General features: G+C 32.8%; 1 protein-coding gene across 2 annotated transcripts; it reads right to left on the bottom strand.

The window, feature by feature from the left end:
* Positions 1-8093: 8093 nt before the first annotated feature.
* LOC130967875 (uncharacterized) lies at positions 8094-11885 on the bottom strand. Of its 2 annotated transcripts, none has more exons than XM_057892911.1 (7): positions 11537-11880; positions 11320-11438; positions 11154-11236; positions 10374-10495; positions 9617-9784; positions 9072-9165; positions 8094-8464 (listed from the first exon to the last, which is right to left on the bottom strand). In XM_057892911.1, the coding sequence occupies exons 1-7, from the start codon at positions 11553-11555 to the stop codon at positions 8263-8265; spliced, it is 807 nt and encodes a 268-aa protein (XP_057748894.1). In that variant the 5' UTR covers positions 11556-11880; the 3' UTR covers positions 8094-8262. The 2 variants fall into 2 exon arrangements, 1 of the variants encoding a protein (XP_057748894.1); XR_009081444.1 differs by having other exon boundaries at positions 8329-8464; positions 9622-9784; positions 11537-11885.
* Between the last annotated feature and the right edge of the window lie 10700 nt (positions 11886-22585).

The raw sequence follows: 22585 nt of genomic DNA on the forward strand, positions 1-22585 counted from the left end.
ATTTTTTTAAATAGTTTTGCATAGGATAAAATATTTTTTGTAGTATAATTTAAATAAATTTATTAAAAAATATTCATGAGCTATTAAAAATGGACAAAAGAGTATTGTATGAAATTCGAATTGATAGATCACAAATATTTTAAAGAAGTCTCGTAATTAAATATTTTGTTAGCTTTTTTAAATGTATGAAATTAAATATATTTTTTTAATTTTTAAATTATTAATTTTTTTAATAAAATTTTTTAATAAATTATTAATTTTTTAACAGCATAGAAATTACTATGTGTGTAATTTGAACCAAGGTGGTTCGAATTAGTGTGTGCGTGTGTGTTGTGTATAATTCGAACCTATTTGGTTCGAATTAGTGTGTGCATGTGTTTGTATATAATTCGAACCTATTTGGTTCGAATTATGTAGAAATGGAGTTCGAATCAAGTTGGTTCGAACTACATATAAATGTACATTAGTGGATTCACGAAGCAGATTTTGATTTGGTGGATTTGTGTAAAATTTTGCTCTCTTTGATTTATTATTGTGATTTACCCTAAAATTTAATATATCTAATCGAACTTTACAAATATAAAATTGATGGTTAAAGTATTAGTATGCAAACTTTGACACTAAAACATACTATAGGTTATAATATTATAGGTTTTTTTGTAAAAGAAAATATTTCATTTATAAAGTACTCATACCAACTTATAGATAACAGAGAAACTTTTGATTTAAATCTAAAAAAAAAAATATTCTTTATATTGACTAAAAATTGAAAGCGAATCCAATATTTAATTACAAAGAATTTTAACATATAAAAACTGAGTCTCTTTAGTTTCTAAATTTACAAAAAAAAATATTACAATATTTTAAAATATCTTTTTATATTGGTACTAAATTACTAATATATCAGAGCAAGTTACAAATTTAGAAATTTAAAAGATTTAAGAATCGATTTTTTGGTTGGTTAAATTTTGTTGAAGCTAAGTTGGATCTTTGACTTAGTCTTAAAAAATATATCTACAAGATCCTTTAAAATTAAGTCAAAGGATTAGCTAATTAACTTCAACCTCAACAAAATTTAACTGACTAATTAAAAAACTAACTTTTAAATTTCTTAAATCTCCAAGTTGGTAATTTACTATGATATATCAGTATATTCTGTACTTTTTTCTGATTAAATCTGAATCATTTCTAAATTTAAAAATATTTTTATGAATAAAAGACAATTTTCAATATTTTCTTTCAGATCCGATAAGCAAAAGCATAATTTTGCTGTGATTACTAGTTGGTCTTGTTATTATTTTAAATTTAACTAGTGTTGTTTAATTAGATTTATAGATTTAGGTTTAGATTTAAGTTTAGATTAATTAAATAATAAAATAATAAAATTTAAATCTAATTCCAGTTAAACAAAATAAGTTAAATTATTTAACATAATAATAAAATTATTATATATTTCTAACATCCTCTTTTAAATTTGACTTCATCTTGTAAAGGTTAAGATTGTATCTTGACAAAAATAGAAATGGTCTAAAATATTATTGAAGATGAAATAAAATACAGTAGTATCAACCAAGTCACTTAAAGAATTTACGTCATAGATGATCAGAAAATAAGAAATATTCAACAAGACAATTTATAAAGTTGTGCTCAAGTAAAATAATGATAGAACTGATAGAGATTATTAGAAGGACACTAAAGTTTCTCCACTAAAACCATTAAAATCAATAGATTCATTGATAGTAGGGTCAAAACTCTTGCCAAACATATCTCCATGCTTGGAATAGCAACCATTGGAAGAGACTGCGATTTTTCAATTTTTCATAAAAGGCCTCATATATGGTGTTAATTTTGGCGTTTGCCATTAAGAAGCATATTTTTTATGATTGTGTTTGTATTGTTAATTGAATTTGTGTATAGTTTTGTTAATGTAATATACTTTTCTTAGTTCACCAAAGCTTTTTTTTTCACTAATATAAATAAACGTATGTATCCTTTTGATTTCACAATTTGAATCGAGTTAAAACATATTTATAATAAGTTTTATGTTTATTTTCTTTTAAATTTTTTTAAAGAGTAAGAGATTAGTTTAATATCCTTACCACTAAGATAAATTCTTGGCAATTTTCATTATAATCAAGTTATTAATCTCACCACGATTAGTGAGCCAAACAATATGCTGCGTCAAAAATACTAATACCTAAATCAAAACCTTACCAAACAAAATAACTTAAATTTAAAATAATAACAACTTTATTATATATCTCAAATTTATTATATATTTTTAACACCTTTTCACAAAGTTATGAGTTGGACAAATATAATTATTTCGAACATTACCTAAAACTAAATTACTTTAGATTTGAACTGTCCAATATAAATTCTTTTTGTAAAGGAACAAAAAAATAGATGCAATTTTCTTGGGGAATTGCAACAATTTTAAGCCGTCGCAAAACGACATACTAGCGATTCGATAACTGTTGCAGTTTAGGGCGTGATCATTTGATTTTGCGGTATTTTTACAAACCGTTGATACAATCGCTGCAAAATTATGACTTCTTTTTATTTTTCATAAGAAAGAAAAGACTTATTATCTGTAGGATCTGATACTACACTATAAATCACTCTATCTCTATATCGCTTTAAAGCAAGGTAGGCATGAAGTTCCCTTCGCTTGGTATCCGCGTAGCGTTTCATACGAGTCTGAGCATTCTGTAAATTACGCTTAAGGAGAAAAGGGATGTGACCATGAAGAGGTTGGGCTGGTTTTGAGCTGCCCGATTTAATCTTTCGGTACCAGACACCGAGATAGGGCATCAATGTTAGCAGCCCTTCCTCCAAGACTTGCGGTTTTTGATGCATACAAGTATTTTTATTAGAATCTTGATACATAACCTGGTGCTTGTATGGGAGCCGGCTGCTCCACCTCATAAACACTGCCAATGGATGGTAACGACGGGACATATACTGTCAGTTAATTTAACTGCAGTTTAAAACCATTGCTATATCACCAACCTTGAATTCGACAATATTTATCTGCCGTCATGAACTGCTGCTATTTAAGGTTCGTTATTTTTTTCAAATTTATTTGGTAACAATTAAAAACCACCGCTATCTGATAACGTAGATAAATTTATTTTTGGCCGTTTTGTAACTGCCACTATTTTTCTGGCTAAACTGTCGCAAAAATATTGTATTTTGTACTGTAAATCGACGCTTTTTTTTAATTCAAATGTACTAGGTAATATTTTTTGTTTTTTTTTTTGGGATTTTTCATAATATTACTCATCTTAATTATTTTGTCTCTAAAAAAATAAATTGATGGCAAAACGGCATTAAAAAAAACCAAGAAGTAAATTCATATATTTATATAAATATCAATAAAGTGTATCAATTACTAAGGGCTGTATTGTCAACTTCAAAAAAGTGTATATTTTAAAAAAATATCTAATCCTAAGATCTATTTTCTGCGCTGTTCCTCCAAAGAATTCATCTATGCAGCGACGTCTTGTGATAGCTTCCTACCTTGTCTTTGAATTAGACATCTCAGAGCACTCTTCATTGCCTGCATCTTTATCTTTTCGACTGCTACTTCATCCTTCACTGCCTGTCTGGCCTTTTTATCTTCTCGACTGTTATTTCATCTTTTACTGTCTTTTTTTTAATTTCTCGACCGTCAATTCTGCTTATAGTTCAAACAGCACTCTTTGGGTTTTCTCTCTTGTAGTTTAATCATATACTATCACAATATTACACGTTATTAGCCATTACAGTTTACTATTTTTCACCAACTAATTAATTCAATAATTAATTGCATAACAATATACAAAATAAACAAAAAAAAGTAGTTGACACTATCTACTAACTAAAGGTGAATTGATGAGCTGGTAAATTCACTAATTTAAACTTGATGATTCGTTAATAACATGGTAAATTCACTAAATTCGTTAAAGGTTGATGAATCTAATGTCAAACTATATATAGCATGTAAATTGATTCTAAATGTGTAAAATCTCATTAATAAAGAACATAAACAACAGCAATACATTTAGCAAGTTCAGTTAAAAGAATAAATATGTGGAGAGAAGAATTAAAGATCAAACACAAGTCTGATTATGTTTTTGCTCCTCCAGTAAATGATTTGTCATCTTCAAACTAAAATCTAAAGTGATTAGTGCAGAAGTTGTTATTGTAACCTTATACTATGGATTTTTTTTTTACCTTTTTTGGGTACAGTGGGCTCTCTTCTTTAGACTTCTTTCTAAATATTAAATGGTATAAGAATTTATCAAAAGTTTTTCTTCTAATTTCTTTCGTGGTCGCACTTCTCTTTCCAAGTCTCTTTCAAACTCTCGTTGTCACTCTAGTTCCTGCTCAAGTTGTTCCAGTCGCTCATAGTATCCATATACTAATCTCATAAGTTCTACCAGATTTTGGTTTACCATGTCTTCAGGTAGGTGTATTTTTGGGTTTATCCTTTTAGGTTGGGGATTTTGCGAAGTCCCCTCCTCATTAGAACCGTCTACTCTATCTTGTCGTAAGGGCATTACTATTGCACGATTGTCGTTGTAATGTTCTGGCTCGAATTCGGATGTCGTATGTCCATCTTTAGAACGATCATCCATCATGATTGCGTATAGACTTTCAGATTTTCGACAACTGTGCCAATGTTTCAAGGGTTGCCTAAAACTAGGTTGCTTTGGGTCTGAACGTAAGGTCTAAACTCCTTTTGGGGCAATGTCCGATGTCTAGTAGTATTAAGGTGCCGCCATCCAATTTTCTCGTGAGGAGGTAGGAGTGGTACCTGTAAGGGACTCCAATACTTAAGTTAGTAAGGATTTTAGAAAATTGGGTTCGAAGTATATCTGAGAGTGTTAGGGTATTTATAACTGAAGATGTAGAATCAATAACCACCTTTTGGGTAGTACCACATTTAGTAGTGGGTTGGTTACTCCCTTTTAGTAGAGAATTTGTTGAGATCCCCTTCTAGATGAATAGAAAGGATTGTAGGAGTTAGTTACTAATTCAGGCAAGTAAGGCTGATGTTAGCGTCGGCAAGCCCGACCTCCACAAGGTCGGGTAAGTGAAGCTCTTGCATGCAAGCACGGACCTAGGCACAACAGTGAGGGGGCACTTGTTCCGACTGTGTTTTCAATTTTTTTTTAAATAGTTATACATATAATGTGACCCTACTTTAAATTTTAAATGATCCCACTACAAATAAATTAAATTCAATTAGCCAAAGTTTTAAATTCACTTTTTTATTTTTCTATCATTTTGACTATTATTTAACCTAATTAAATTTAGTTCTTGTGTTGTTACTCTTTTATTCCATTAAACCCTCCTCTTATTTTTATATTTTCAATCTTTTTTTTATTTCTTATCTAGTGGTCATTCTCTTTTCATTAAAAGGTAAATTTCAAATTCTCCATTTTTTTATATAGCTCTCCATGACTCTACATATGTATTTTTCAATTTCATTGTTTCTCTTTTTAATATTTTCAATTGCAAATTTTAATTCAAACAATTATAACTTAGATATTTATCTAATGTTTTATTACTCTTCATGATTTTATATATTTTATTTTATTCTCAATTTATTCATCCTTATTACTTGTTATTTTTACTTTTATTCTATTATATTTATATGTACCTATGTTGCATATAAAATTTTAAAATGAATTGATTAATTTAATAATTTAAAATAAATTTTTTATTTTTAAAAATAATAATAAAAAAATATTTTAATTATAATATATAATTAAACAGATGCATAAAATTTTTCATCCAACATTATATCAAAATTAAATAAAAATATATATAACAAATTTAATTATTTTAAAAAGAAAAAAAAGAAAAAAGTATAAAAGTTTATATTATTTTATATAAACATATTTTTCATATACAGATTTAATTTTTTTAGTATTTATATATAATTCTAGTTTCAAATTATAAATATTAGTGTACTATTAGACACTAATGTGCTAATTGATCCTGTCTTTTATTGTTAAATGTGTATAAAAAACTTAGTTAGGATAATAAATTATCTATAATTTAATTAAAATGTTTTAAGTTCAAGTTTTAGAAAATTTTTTTTTATAAATTATATATAATGAATAATATTTTAAGAATGAAAGTGTTCATTAACTCTTTTTAATCTTTATAACTTTATATAATTAATAATGTATAACAAAATTTATCTTAGTATATATATTTTTGTTCCCACTTATAAAATTTTTTAGATCCGTCAATACTTACATGTTAATTAGACTTTACTTACTTTGAGTTTAATTTTCCTTTGAGCCAGGTATGAACAATAATTATAAAAGATAAATGTTCATTGAAACTGTATGTTTCAAGTGGTTTCTAAATTCTAATAATGTGATTTTAATTTTTATTCAAGTTAATGGCTTAGATCTTCTGTATGTACATCATGATTTCATTTTCTTTGACTATGTTATATTCTCGTCAATGTTTTAAACCGAGGTTAATTGTAATTACAACCACAATATTAAAATTACCCATCACTGTAGAAACTACATTAGGTTTTAATTATTGCAACTTAAAGCAACGTCGATTCACATAATTTGATAGTAGTACATGCACATCTGTGTTGGGACAAGGCAATACGTATTAAGGTTGTAAACTTGCAACGAATCATAATAACTGCAATAGGCCCAAACTAAATTTGCAAACACCAAAAAATAAGTAAAATATATTCACAAAACAATAACCGTAATCTACCGTGCAAAAAATAAAATATCTGCATGTACACATACCTGATTAAACTTTTAATTTTATCAGTTCAGTAATCGGTTTAGTTTTCAAAATATTAATTGCAACTATAATTTAAAACTTAAAACTCTAATTGTTGTAACTTTATTTTCTTTCAAACTTCTATTTTCCATTAATATGAGCCTAAATAAATTTTGGTTCATATACCTAATTTTTTTCTTATTTAAGCTTAAAGTTTATTACTTTACATACTCAAATTACATCCCTATCTTTGTGTTGGTCCCGTTGCAACTTTAATAAGGACATGTTGATAGTGTGCAGGCATGTGCGATTTTGTTGAATATAGAAGAAACCAAGTTTGAGTGCAGTTTTTTAACCCTAAATACTTGAGAGACTTGAATATAAGGCAACCTATTAAGGTCCCTTTTTACCTCATCAATTGTAGGTCCCTTTTTACCTCATCAATTGTATTTCTCAATGCATAAATATTACCGTGAGAACTTTATCTCATTAAGTACAATTGAATTTCAACCTAAATTTGAACTGAACTTCAGTAAAAATTTATCACGCTTCTATATTGGAGTTGTAGATTCTTAAATTTTATATAACTATAATGAAAGCCAGTAAAACTTAATCAGATTACCTTCCACATGATTGTGAAATTGAATTTAAAAAAAATTCTGGATTTTGTTAACTAGAGCTCTGGACAAGTGTCTTAAGAATACTAGTTAAATGCTTAATAGAAAAAGTGTTTAACAAAAAAGAAAGGGTAACTAGCTATTTAGAGCGTCCGTTGATTGTCTTCCTAGTTCTTTCGCATGTATTCTTGTCACATTTCACTTTTCACTCTTATCCTTTTCACAACATATAATTTCCTCAAATTTTAATTAACTTCTCTCAGTTTTATTTTTCTTTTTCAAAATAAAGTGAGCAAGTCATAGCACAAAACCAACGCATCCTATCACAAACTAATATCTCACTTATACTCTATTGTATTTCTAAAACTATTTATTAGATTTTATGTAAATTTTGAATTTTTCCATCCAAGAAATTCCATGATAGAGAGGCAAGTCCTTATTCATCAACATGTCATTTTGTCTGCTTACATTAAACAGGATGAGTACTCTCAAATGAAACTTTTTACATAAGAGCAAAATAATATCTGCCAATATTATTAGCTCTTATTTTCTTTCATCAACACACAAGATGTACAAGATTCTACACAAACAAGTTGTAGAATATTAAAGATCATAGTCAGGCTTGGGCATGGATCTGTAGAGGTGAAAATTTGTCATAGTTTCATATTGGATTCAATTGATCTAAACACATCTATCACAATGACATCCATAGTTATTGAAATCTAAACCGAACTGACAAATTCCGAGTGGAAGTCAGAGAATTGATCAAATCAGTGCCTGACCTATGGTTGAACAAGTGATCCAATCTGAGTGTAATGACTATGATTATACAATTAGGAAAACTTATGTCATGCAATAAGGGAAAGTTCATATGCTAGGCAGAGGACAAAACCTAGCTGGTAGTACAATTGTCCTGCTGTAATATTTCCTTTATGAAATTCAAAACAAGAGAGGCTAACTCATCTTGATGATTTGTGTATCCGTGATCAGCACCTTCAACAATATATAACTTGTGGTTTGGTATGATCTTTGCAAACTCATGTGCATCTTCCACAGGGATAATTTCATCAGAGGTACCGTGAATTGTAAGCACCCTGTCATGTATGAATGTGATTTTGTTTGAAATTAACATGCACATCTATGGATCATGGTAATTGCACCATTTATACCAAGATTTGTGCCATGAACCATCTCTCTGTCATGCAATAGCCTCTTTATGGGTTTCAAGCATAAACAATATTTAATTCTGTCTTTATTTAGATAAATGGGGGAAATAAGGATTGGACAAGTTCCAATACCATATCATAAACCATCTTTCTAAAAACGTAAGCTGTTAGGTAAGTAGAGACACATGGATAGTTCTATATCTAACAATTTGTTGTGTGCATACTTCCACTCTATTTATCAAATAATGTATATTCCCCAAATTTAATACCATATATAAATATGCATACTAAAATGGTTTGCCTTACTATTTAGGGGTCAGACTCAAACATTAATACATGTGTGTATTTTGTGCTATTCTTATAGTTAACTTCAAATACACCAGATTTGTCACAGGCCTTCATAAAATAAAATTTCTTAAGAAATTGGAGTTAATGGCTATGAAAGAAAGAGAGATCAGGCTTTCTGTTGCTTCTGTCTTAGAAATTATCTTAAATGACACACTCAGCAGAAAAGATCAAAGATATGATTGCTGACCTGCATTCTTTGTCAATCCGAAGGCATGCTTCATGCATGTTTGTACTGATGCGCTCCATCAAGCTTTCCTCAGTTACACGGAACTCAACACTTGCTGAAATAATATATGTACCAAATTGATCATATACAACTAGTGTCTGTGTGACAGAGAGAGACTAAAAGAATGGCATGCATATGCCTGTTTGAAATCTACCACTTGTTCTAACTTTTTAACTCCCAAGTTTCAAGCATTGAACATGATTACTAATTGCTGAGGATTGTTGGCTGGATTTTTCTTTCCCTTTTTCATTCTCAAGGGCCTGTTTGTTATGACTTATCATATATTTAAATAATGAAATGTGGTGAAGTAAGTACAATTTCGGCAAGAACTTCGTGTTTATGGCACAGAAATATCCAATTCAACACAGAGAAAGCTAAAGAAACCACTGTTCTTGGTTGCTAAATTCATATTGTTCGAGAAAACTGCAACCCAACTACAACTGCAATTTTAAACTTTGGCCGCACTAAGATGCATTAAAAAATATGCAAGAGTAATGACAGGTTACCTGACCTTTTCTTCTTGACATCAATGAAGCTGTCCTTCCTAATTCTTTCCAAATAATCTTTTCCAAGGCGTTCTTCAATGCCGTTCTTCAGATTGTAGCGTCCAGAGAGGTTAATAACTGTTTTAATGCCATGATATTTTGATGCATAAAGAAGCACCACGTCACCTCCTGCGCATCAAGATACAGAAACAGTTGCTAATAGTTCAATACCTATAAGAAATCTGAGAATAATCATTGCTGATAAAGTGAGAAACTACACTAATAATTTAGGTTTCACCTACTGCAAATGAAGAATAAATTACCAACCAAATGGTTTCTAATTTTTTCTTTTTCCTTTTCGTCAACCCCACCTATTCCTATCAAACACTTGGTTTAACAAATGTAAGAGAGATTCAATAGAATGTATGCTTGAATAACACCAGTTAAAAACAATGTTAAAATGTGAGACACCAAATTCAATTTCAGTAGGATTTTGCCATGTAAACAAGAGAAAAAGGTTGAAATTCTCTCATTTCAAGACAAAGTTACACATCACTCAAAGCTCTATCTTTGACATCCAAAGCATGTTGACGTGAAATTATTTTGGACAAGGTTAATTCTCTTATCACATCTCATCAATTAAATGAAACATGATCATCAACTTATTATATGAATCAACACATACATACGTATATCCAAAATCATATATCTAAACCTATCTTGGTTAACATTATCTTCTGTTAGAAACAATCACAAATAATAAGAACAAGTGGCATACCTTTACTGTGCCCAATAATTGCACTGATTACACGGTTTGATTCACGGAAATGTTGAATTACATCATGTAAATCATCAACCTCAGCCCCATAATTACCAAACTGAAACGAACCTTCACTTTCTCTAGAAAGGCAATGCAACAAATGAAGTTAAGACAACAACAAAGAGTGGACCAAAGCCAATGATCAAAGACTGAATGAAAAAATATACCTCCCAATTTACACCAAACATGTTAGTTTCATATTTTGGGAACTCTAAGGTGGAAAAAAAATTTGCAAAATCCAGTTACTAAGGAAATCATTATCTAAAACCGTGTTGAAATTTTAGGGAAGTTGGGTTATTGAAGATGGTCCAAGTGTAGTTCAAGTATATTATAACAACTGGTTCCAGAAAAAGGATTTTCAACATTACTTGAGTTTATTAATTAGAACAAATATTGGTTATGCCAAGTTGCCAACATGTTTGACAAATAAACAAACACAGCATCTGCAACAAAAGCAATCATACAATCATTTCCATCCATTCAGTGACCAAATAGTTATTCAAAACATATGCTCTTAGTACACAGCAGAATCATCCTATAGCTATAACTAATGCTTGTGAAATGCCACCATACACAAAATCACTCTGAAAAAAAAGAAAGAATCCTTCCAAATGAACAGCCAGCATAAAGAAGATTTCACCCCAATAATTTTCTAATTTTCTCTCTTAGTTTTAGGGTTTATGCATAATATTGATACTATAATACAATGTCACCATCAAGATTCACTATAAATATTACCCATTTCCAGAAAAGTCAAAGCGGAAACAAGAGATTCTGGCATTTTCCAATGCCACAGCAAGGTTCAATATCAGACTACTATCCTGAAACCGAAATAAAATTAAATGAAAACAAGTCCTTTTGTCGAATACTAGCATTAAAATTAAAATTCGAAAATAAAACAAACTTTGGAGCATCGAAAACCGTGACACAAGATTATAATGTTGGTAGTTCCACATTCGTGTAATATGCCAACAAGCTTTTGACCATGCTTGTTGGGAATTATGACTCTCTGCTTATCAGAACCTGATGGATTAATTGATTGAGATTAATTCAGTTTACCAAATCTGAGAGTAATAAAATATAATGACATAAAGCGGTCTTAATTAAATTAATAAACTTACATGGGTTCTGTGAAGCCATCTTCGCTCTTTGAAAGAAGAAGAAAAGCGTTTCCGGGACACGTGCAAATGTACTTGGCGCGCTGAGAAATGCTGTTAGACGCTACAGCCTACAGTGGTGTTGCAGAGGCGTTCGGTGAAGGCTTGTTTGCGGCTTTGCGCTGAGCTAACGGGCGGATAGTTGTGTTGTGCGAGCTTTCCAACAATTGGTCGTGTGTGGGCTGTTAGGTGGGTGCATGCAAAAATCATTAGTTGGATAATATATTGTGCATATAAAGGTCCATGAATTACTTTAGTGTTTTAAAAGCTAATCCTTGGCAATCAACTTTAGTACACACTTCCCCTTCCCATCTCAAAGGTTTTGGGTTTAACTTCTACTGATTGTATTCGAGAAAAAAATTGGTAAATATATAAAGAGTGTGTAAGTATATGTATTTATACTTAGAATTGAAAGTTATCCAATACATTTGAGATACTTAAGATTGGGATTATCCAATCCACCTAAAAAAAAAAAAAAGAAACTAATCTTTAGTATTGACCCTTTGAAGATGACAGAATTACAGCAGTCTCAGAGGCAAGAGTTTGAAGTGGAAATTAGTAATTAGCTTGAAACATGTTGTATTGTGGATTAGGCAGAGCCTAGCCCATGACATTGACAAAAAAAAAAAAAGATAATCCATAAAGTAATTTAATATTTTCAAAATCAAAAAATCCTAATTAATACTATAATGGTAGTTTTGTCTTTTTAAATTAATGTCAAATGACATTTTAGTCTTTTAAATTCTTTTTAAATTAATTTTTAAATGTTATTTTCCTCTTTTATAAATTAATTATAGGAGTATTTTAGTCTTTTAAAAAATTAAAATTTACAATTTTTAATATAATTAGACAAATTTTATTTTAAAAGGATATTTTAAGTATTTTAAGATTAATTCTAAAAATTTATTTGTCTTTTAGTAAGGGTAGTTTAGTTTGTCTAATATTTAATTAATTTTTTATTTCTAATACAGTTAAAAAATCTTAATTAATTCTATAAGTGTAATTTAATATTTTAAAATTAATGTTTAAAGAGTATTACAATACTTTAAATAAAAATTAGAAGGGTATTTTTATCTTTATAAAATTAATTCTCAAAGGTCTTTTTGTCTCTTAAATAAATTCTACAAAAATAAATTCTTATTTAAAATAATACTGTTTAAATGATATTTGGTACGCTATTTTTTTTAATCAACTAAATACATGAATATTACAAAATTCACACAAAAATCTTATTTAAATAATTTTTTAGTTTTTATTTTTTCAAATTAATTATGGTATATAATCTTAGAATATTTTTCTGAAATAAATAAAAAACATTATTTTCAAAAAGAAATTATTTGAACTTTCAATACAAATATACGTTTTTTTTTTTTAATTTTAGCCAAGTTCGCCATATCCCTAGCGAAAATAGAGTTTGCCTCACCCCCGGTAAACTTCATATAAATTATGAAGTTCGCTACATTTTCTGTGAATTTCACTTCGAGTTCTCATAAATAACTATTTGACTCAAATGAGATAAGCCTCAATGTGGTCCCTGAAGTTGTACTCGAGTCTTATAGTAGCCCCTGAACTTAAAAGTTACTCATATTCATCCTTGAAGTTGCACTCCGAAACTCAGACTTGTCCTTCCGGCACATTCTGTCAATCTGGCGCTACCAAAAAGCTGAGTTGGCATCCTTTGTGACACATGGGCATTACAAAAACGACGTCGTATTGGCTGTGGCGCCAAAATAACATGAAACGACGTTGTTTCACGCTGAAAACCTCCCTCCCTCAACGTTACACTAACGTATTATCTCCCCCCTCTCAAAACACAACACAAACCGAGGTTTCTTCTTCTCCGATACACTCACCAATGGTGTCTGTGCGATTCCATTAACCGCACCGATTTCAGTCGAAAACTTAGGCTCTGGAGCATCGCTTTTGTCATCTCCCTCATACACAGAGTTATGAAGGCTGGTTTCTCTAAAACAGGTAAGCAAAAAATGAAAAAATATGTGGTTTCTCTATTTTTTTATATTGTTAATGTAATCTTCACAAAAGTTCAGTTTATTTTTTTCGATTGTAATATGTGGGTATGACACCTCTGTTTTGTACTCTGTGCTAGGGTTTAATCAGAACTAGTTTTTTTAATGGTTTGGCCAACAAAATTATAGACTAGGAGTGTTTCTTGTGTTTTGTTGATATGGAAACTTGTTCTTTGTGTTAGGGTTTACTTTAGTTAATTGTTGAGTTTCCAAATTGTTAATGTGTTTCAGGACAATGACTCTGATCAATGATTTTTTTTTCAAATTGCAGATGGGTAATCCGTTGATTACCATCATATTTCACCATGGAGGGTCGCTTATCACAGAGGCTGATGAAAGTATGTCTTACAACATTGGAGAGATTTGTGAGTTGCCAAACGTTGATACAGACACACTGGATGTATTTTTTTCCGAGACTATCACAAGAATATTGGGTATGACAAGGTTAGTCAAACTTGGTGGCTGGTGCCTAATAGACCTTTGCAAATTGGTTTAAGAGCAATAACAGATGATAAGGAGCTCATGGAGATGTGTTACCTTACTCAAGAGAACAAGGGGGTTATTCATGTGTACTACAAACATGGAGTATCTGAACCTGTGTATAGTGAGGAAGCAGAACCAGTGGCATCTAAAAGTAAGGAGCTGATGGTGATACCAACTATTTTTCCCACTCCAAATCCTACCACCAATGCCACAATCGAACCAATTCCCACCACAACACCATGCACTCCAACTTCTGAACCAAAAAAGCTTACTGATACAACAAAACCAAAGGAGCCACCTTCTTCAGTTTCTACTGGTAACCGAAACATACCAGAAACAAAAAATAATGGCCCAACCCACTGCAAGTCTTAGATCTAAGCCCAATCCACAACCAAAAACAATGGCCCAACCCAGTAAAATCAAGCCCAAAATCCCACAAAAAATGGCCCAACCCACTGCAATTCCTAAACCATGGTCCAAAGTGAAAGAAACCAAGAAGGATGTACCAAAGAGAGGCTGTAAGAATGTAAAAATAGCAGCAGCATATGGAAGGAGGCCACTGACAAGAGCTGCTGCTACTAGAAATATTGCAAGAACAATTGGTAAGGAAAAACAGCCTTTGTTGCTTTGTCTAGCTCAGATGAATCCTCAAACAGCCATGACATGACAGTGAAGATAGTGCAGAGGATGAATGATGAATCCATATTTCATGGTATTTATTTGCTTTAATTGGGTGAATTTCATCAGCTTTTCTCGCACTTATTCAATGAAATAGCATGGTTTTATAAATTCTCCATAAATTGTGCTTAAATGTGAAAACATGCTTTTTAGGCCCTTAATTGCTGAATTTTATTCACTTTAATTCCATTTGATGCCTTGATGTATTTGTTGAGTGATTTCATATTTACAAGGCTATTATGGATTGAAGAAGTGAGGGAAAAAGCATGCAAAAATGGAGAAACCATGAAGAAATGGAGTTTGGAGCTTTTCAGCAAGTGTACGTGTGCATAACTATGTGTGCGTGCGCACAGGTGGAAGCGTGCAGTTATGTGTACGCAATAAACCATATAGGCTTGGTGGTGATGAGGTGTCCAGTGAAGAAGATTTGCCTCTGGATAAATCAGCAGCAAAGACTAATGTGAAACTGAGAACTAGGACAGATAAAAAACTTACAAAACTAAAGAAGGCTGTTATGGTTGAAGATGATGGTCCTGTTTGTGCAGACTCAGATTCTGAGGATGATGAAATTATTTTTGGACCGATTCTTAAGTTTGGATCATCAGTTGCTCCTTATCATGATGTGCAGGATGAAGGTTATAATGATTCTAATGGTGGAGACTTATGGCACTCGGAAGAAATGAAGACTCCTTTGAAATCTGAGGATGAGTTGGAGGAAGTTGATTCAGATGACATTTTCCTTGCGTTCAGAGAAGGAGGGAGGTTTGGAGAGCTTAGGCTTGAGGTTGGAATGACATTCACTACAAAGATGGAGTTCAAAGAGGCTGTGCGTGAATATTGCATACAAGAGGGTAGAATAATTTGGTTTAAGAAGAACGATAACGTGAGGATGAGAGCTGTGTGTAAGGATGAGAGTTGTGGCTGGCTTGTGTATGCTTCTAATAATACTGAGAACAATCGCTGGCAGATCAAGACGTTCATGGATGACTACACATGTGCAAGAGAGACCAAAAATAGACCAGCTAATAGGAAGTGGCTAGCCTGCAAATTGGTGAAGAAGCTAAGAAAATATCCGAATCTGAGACACTCCGAGGCTGCACAATATTTTAAGACAAAATGTGATTTGGATTTAAACAAGTCTTCACTGACCAGGGCCTTAGGAGATTCTAGATCTATTGTGTACGGTGATGCTGCTGCTCAATATGGCATGGTGAGGGATTATGGGGCTGACACTGCTGAAGAGCGATCCAGGCTCTACTGTCACAGTTGGTGTTATACCTCAGCCCAACCCTGATGATGATCCAATATTTGAGAAGATGTATGTTTGTTTAGAGGGATGTAAAAAAGGATTTCTGGCTGGTTGCAGACCCCTCATAGGCTTGGATGGAGCTTTTCTGAAGACCCGGCATGGTAGTCAGATCCTATTTGCTATTGGCCAAGATGCAAACAACCATATATATGTGATTGCCTATGCAATTGTCCCTGTTGAGAACACTGAGAACTAGAGGTGGTTCTTGAAATTACTTCATCAAGATTTAGGAGATTATACAAAGAACAAGCTGTGTTTTTATCTCAGATATGCAGAAGGTATGCAATATTTGTTGTCTTTATTGGTTGTTACTTATTAGTTGTTACTTATTAAGTGTGAATCTATTGTTACTTATTAGTTGTTATCTATTGGTTGTGCTTGAACATGTTATTTATAAACTGGGCTGCTGTTTATACATGCTGAATAATGTCCTGGGCTGATGTTTATACATGCTGCATAATGTCCTGTTTGTATGTAACAGTGCTATTTAGGGACTAGTTTGATGTCACTTACATAAGTTTAGGGACTAATTTGATGTCACTTATAAAAGTGTAGGGATTATTTTGGTGCTCGAAAACAAGTATCTGACAACTTTTTTTTACCTTAAACAGGGCCTTATAAATGTAGTTAAGGAGGCTTTTCCAGATGTCCATCACAGATTCTGTGTTTGGCATTTGTGGAAGAACTTCAATAAGCAATGGAAGGATTTCCAGCTTAGAGGGCTACTGTGGGATTGTGCAAGGTGTACTAGTCAAGATGGATTCCTTGAAATTATTAAATAGATTGAGAGGGTTAATAAAAAAGCCTTGGAGTATTTAAACAAGTGGCCTAGAGACTCTTGGAGCCGGGCATTCTTCAGTAATGCACCTAAAATAGACAACATCTGCAACATTGCGTGTGAAGTCTTCAACTCCAGGATCAAAGATGCTAGAGTTAAGCCTATTATCACACTCTTGGAAGAAGTCAGGATGAATGCAATGGGGTTGATATCTAGGAACAAGATCAAGCTTAATTCAAACACTGAAATTCTACCTCCTATACAGTGCAGCAGGTTAGAAAAGATATAGAAGGAATAAAAAAGTTGGGTCCCGATGTAGTCTGGTGACGCAGACTATGAGAAACTCGAAGTTCATGGCTGGCCAACCAACATGGTTGTGGACTTGGGAAAGAGGCTCTGCTCATGTGGTTTCTGGCAATTGAGTGGTAATGTTTTTCAAATTCTTTGTTTTAATCTTATTATCATTATCCTACTTTGTTGTTGGCTTACTGTAGTTGTCTTTGTTGTTATGTGAATGCTGTTTAGGGATGCCATGTGTGCATGCGTGTGCTGCACTAGCAAGGGCTGGTAAGAGACCGGAGGAGTTTTGTCATGAGTAGTTGACCATGGAAGCATATAATAACACATATGCCTTCCATTCAATCCAATTCCAGGTCTAGCACTATGGGAAAAGTCACCATATAACAGACTACAAGCACCAAAATTTAGAAATAAGGCAGGACCACTTAAGAAAAAAAGAAGAAAGGATGCAGATGAGGAGCCAAATAGGAGTAAGAAGCAGAAGACCAAGATGAAAAGAATTTATAAAAAAGGTCGATGTCATTATTGTGGCAAAGCAAGACACACCAAAAGAAATTGTCCAAAGAGAGCTGCTGCTGAAGAGGCTACTGCTGCAGAGGCTGCCGCTACACAACCCATTGCTGCTAATGGTGGTAAAGGTCAGGCCAACTCTGCTGCCCTTGTCCCACAAGTCCCAACTGAAATCAATCTTGAACTAAGTCAACCACCCTTGTCTGCAACTGGTGACTCTCAACAGGTTCACAAACTTAGATGACTTTGAATTTATTATATTCATATCCTTCCCTAGTTTACTAACTATCTTACATATTTTCGCTAATAGGTTTTACCCTCACCGGTTAGGCCACCAAAACTCCCTCTAAAAAGAAAGTTCTCCAAACATCATGAAAAAATAGCTTCAGGGAGTAGCAATCCACCAGCAACCACCCCACCTGCTGCTACCCCACCAGGAAGCAGTCAACCAGCAAGGAATCTCCACCTAACCCTATGCAAGGTGCAATACAGGGGACTGCTACAAGGCTTGCAAACTTCATGAAGTTTGTGCCCAACCCTAAATTCAAGGCACCCAGACACAAAAAATGAAGATAGGATGATTATGTTTAGGGACACATGGTGTCTTTGTATATCTATTTTGCTAAAGTTTTTTTACTATGTATACTTTCTTAAAAGTTGTCCTAGTGTTAGGAATTTTAGTATTTGAAACTTATGAGGTCAATATGTTAACAACTTTAATATACTTGGTGTTTTGGCTCTATAATGCCTTTTTTAAATGAAACATTACCAATATCAATTATCATTTTCTTGAATTGAGTTTTGTCAGCTTTTTGGTTATATTTTGTCCTCTGTACAGAATTAAGAGTAATTCAAACTCTGTCCATTTCCATTTCATTGAACAGAAGTGCAGGACCAGAAGTATGCATATAATCAAACACTTTAATTTGTATTTCTTTCAAACAAAAGGATAGGAATAAGTACATGAATAACATATGCATATAACATTTGTTTTTTGCTAGATACAGTTGACCCTGTTGTCTATCCAACTTTAATACAAGAACACCAACTACAATCAACAACATGAACATAAACATCAAAATCCCCCCCCCCATTTTTAGAACCCTAATTTCAGCCTCTAATCTACCAAATTTTCAAGTAATCTTCATCTTCCATTCTTCATTATCAACTGAATGCCTTGTTCTATCATCACATGCTATGACATCTTTTTCCAAAACTTTATCAACCCACAAAAACAGTCCACACCATTTCTTACCCATAGTCTGCACATCCAAGAAAATTAAATCAGCAAATTTTATATCCATAAATACAACAATCAACAACAATAATACTTACATTGTAGTTTGGGCAACCCAGGAATGGTCTTTCTGGATTAGAATCCGTTCCTGACCACCGCAGCACTGGTCTCGACCTGCAATCACACCATTCTGGCAAATGCGATTCTCTGTTTCTATTTATTCTCCTCATGATGCTTCCAAATGATTGTGGATTGTTCGAGCTCCCAGCTGCGTTGCTCGTGCTTGCCATAACTGTCGGGTTTTAAAGATGGAGAAGACAAGAAAAGAGAACCAATACAGTATTATAGAAGACGTAGTGAGTATTAAACTAAACTCATTTATTGCTATTATATATTGTTATAGATATATTGATTCATTTTATACTATCATCCAGTGCTTGACACAGCACGCTCAAATTATTTCGCTTCAATCTTTATATATTAAGATATTTAATCAATATATTAAAATTAAATGAGTTATCCATTCTAAAAGATATTTTACACTAAATGTCTTAGTAAAGACAATATATATAAAGTGCACACTATGGTACAGATGTTGTTTTATAGAGATTCCTTTACTATTGGGGATCTAGCGACGCGTGTCCCTTGTGGGATAATCTCCTAGATGCAGGATGAGGCTTACAGACAGCGGCACTTACACCTTCCATTGTGGCTCGGCTTGGCAATTTTTAGGGAAGTAATTCTGTTTGTATTTATGGGCTGGCAAGACTTTTTTGAAGGATAGAATCAGTAGTGGATCTGGTATCAGGATGGGTGGGTGTTGGGGATGGGTAGGGTTAAGAAATCCATTGATAGTGTTAGGAAAGAAGACTTGGAACAACTGCAATTGAGCTACTAGCACCGGATCTTCAACCTACCTGTGAGAGTGTGAGTAATGGTGAGAGGATTTTGCACCGTCACGACCAACTCGACGGATAACCACAGGAGTGCACTCGATGGCAATAGACACAGGGGGCTTCTCTGAGCGGCACAGGTAGAGGTGGGCTGGATTGCGTTGAGACACGGTGAGCAGAAGCTTCTTTGCTGTAACTGCGTCATCCCAAAGCAGCGAAATCGTAATCGAGCTCTTGGCTCCGGAGTCCTGGACGAAACTCGCAGTCATCATCTCCTTCTACTTCGATTTCTCATCGGCTATCCACAATCACTGGTATTCTCCTTATTTCTCATTGCATTACAAATTCACATAAAAAAGTGCACTGTTATCTGTTGCATAAGGCATGATGCTATAATTATGTTTTTTGTGTTTGCATTGTAAATTAACTACACACCATTTTTGTTGAAATAGATTAGCTATTGGTATATAATTCTTATACAGAAATTCATTAATACTCTTTGGTAGAATGGGTGTGATGTGAAAGGGAAATTATTGGATATGTGAAAGAAAAATTCATTGTAAATATGCTTCTTGATCTTCCGTTGAATTGTTGAACTTTTGTACTTTCAGTTAGAATTTAAAAAACATGCAATTCGAAGTATATAAATTGATGGATTTCACATGCCATTCTATCGAGCTAACTAGAACACATTTCAAATTAACTGGACTTTAGAAAAATGCATCTTACCCCTTTGAACTATATGGTTAGGGCTAAAGTTAAATAAGTAGAAATCCAATGGAGTAAAATGTAATTGATTTATATTAAAGTGTTCCCATTTTCATTGCATTTGGCCACTTTTCCACACTATTTCTTCCCAATATTCTCAAAAATCCTGAGTGTCTTGTTGCCATTAATCATTTGCAAACATATAATCTGATCAGAAACAACATTGTCCCTGTTATATTTTGCTTGTGTGCTAGTTAATAATTCTTTTCAGAAAACAAATTTTCATAACAATATCAACCACCAGTTTGATTTTATGTCATGATAACATATTCCATGTCCATTTTCTGTTTGTGTTTTGGCTTCACTGAACAAGAAAAGCTCCACCAATTGTCTTGTATCTTGAATTTCATTCTAATTGTTCTTAGTGAAAATTACTGTTTTATAATTCATAACATATACGTGTTCTTCTTGTCTATTAAAATCCCATGATTATTAGATGGCTTTTACTAGTACTAAATATTAGTATATAGTTATTTTTTTTGTTACAAGGTTCTAAGGGTCTGGCATCTCTTGGCAACCCAAGAACTTGGGTTCCATATGATTGTTTGGTTAATGGGTGAAAGAAAATAAGACATAGACATTATATTTAAATAGACTTAGACATTTGAATACATATAATTTTTTTTATTTGTTTGGTAATAATACATAACACAAGACACAAATCACAATTAAATTAAAATATGAATATCATTCTTCTTTTTCCATCATGAATACCATATTACAGTAACACCACATGCACTATCCCCACTTCAATTTGTTACTTTACTTTTAAGATTGACACAATCACTACCGAATTTGTGTTCAACATAAAAAATTCGTGTTTGAACAACCTGAAGAGACACAAAATATGTGTATATTGTGTGCAACTATGTACCACCATTTCTTTCAAAAAATTGTGTCTCTCCAACAACATTGTAGATGTGTGCCAAGTGGGAGCCTCATGCATTGGCTGTTCGTAAAAGTTACACCTCAAAGACCTCTTATTTTTTGTGTTTCTTCACCGTAATTGTTTTTTAAATTTTCTTGATTTGTACTTCTTTGTTAGTTAACGATATTCTTTTCTTTAAAGTAAATTGGTTGCTGGAAGTTACAATTTTTATTATTAAGCGCAAGCTGTTAAAACTGAATTTAACAATACTCAGCTTTTGCCTTTCGTAGCTTCTTACTTCTCTAGGTTATAATATTAGTTGTTATTCATTCATTGATGATATGTTTGCATTTGTATATAGATTCAACTTTGTGATATTTGTGGTGATGTCAGTTTTTTTGAGAGATTCGGTTGTGTGGAATTAACTTCGATTGACATGGATATTGATGGCTATGATTCATATTATTAAATTGGAGTTCGTGAAAACCATTTCCTCGTATCTTAGGACTATATTTTTAATCTAGAATTCCAAATGGTATGAGCAAAAGACTATGAACGGCGTTTGATATCCCATTCATTAGTGCATATTTAATATTTTCTCTATGTTTTCACTGTTTCTATTAATGCTAATTTTATTTGTAAGTTCGTGATTGCTACTCAGCTTTGTTTATTTCCTTTTATATATGCTGGTTTTGCAGTTTCAGGCCAAATGGATTTCGACCTTTACTCAAGCGATAATGATGAAGAGTCATCTGAGATGTCGTTGGGTGTATGTGGTTCTTCAGGGTCCTCTGATGACGACGATAGTACTAGCTTATTTGGCATGGGAACCAGTCACTCGAAATCGAACGAAGAATCGCATCGCTCACAGGGGGTGTTGACGGCAATGTGCCTGTCTTAGTTACCGCTGAGGACTTCTTGCGTACAGTTTTCACTTCTGAGGAGGAGGCTTACAATGCTTACAAGGAGTTTTCCTGGACAAGGGGGTTTGGTGTTTGCAAGGGGGATGTGGGACGAGTTGATGGTGTTTTGGTGAGGTGGGACATCTTCTATCATCGTTAGGGCACGAGGAGTGACAAGCATTATGATTGGCCAGAACGAGTAAGGGAGCGGCTAGAGAGTCGCACGGACTGCAAGGCAAAATTGAAAATATACTATGATG

The sequence above is a fragment of the Arachis stenosperma genome, chromosome 3, assembly GCF_014773155.1.
Source record: "Arachis stenosperma cultivar V10309 chromosome 3, arast.V10309.gnm1.PFL2, whole genome shotgun sequence".
Taxonomy (NCBI): Eukaryota; Viridiplantae; Streptophyta; class Magnoliopsida; order Fabales; family Fabaceae; genus Arachis; species Arachis stenosperma.

What these genes read in the sequence shown, in the direction of transcription:
- LOC130967875 (XM_057892911.1), bottom strand. An exon ending in AATTATTGGGCACAGTAAAG is followed by an intron (nt 9,785 to 10,373) that starts GTATGCCACTTG and finishes CTTGATGCGCAG; the next exon opens with GAGGTGACGTGGTGCTTCTT. An exon ending in CGGATTGACAAAGAATGCAG is followed by an intron (nt 8,465 to 9,071) that starts GTCAGCAATCAT and finishes CATACATGACAG; the next exon opens with GGTGCTTACAATTCACGGTA.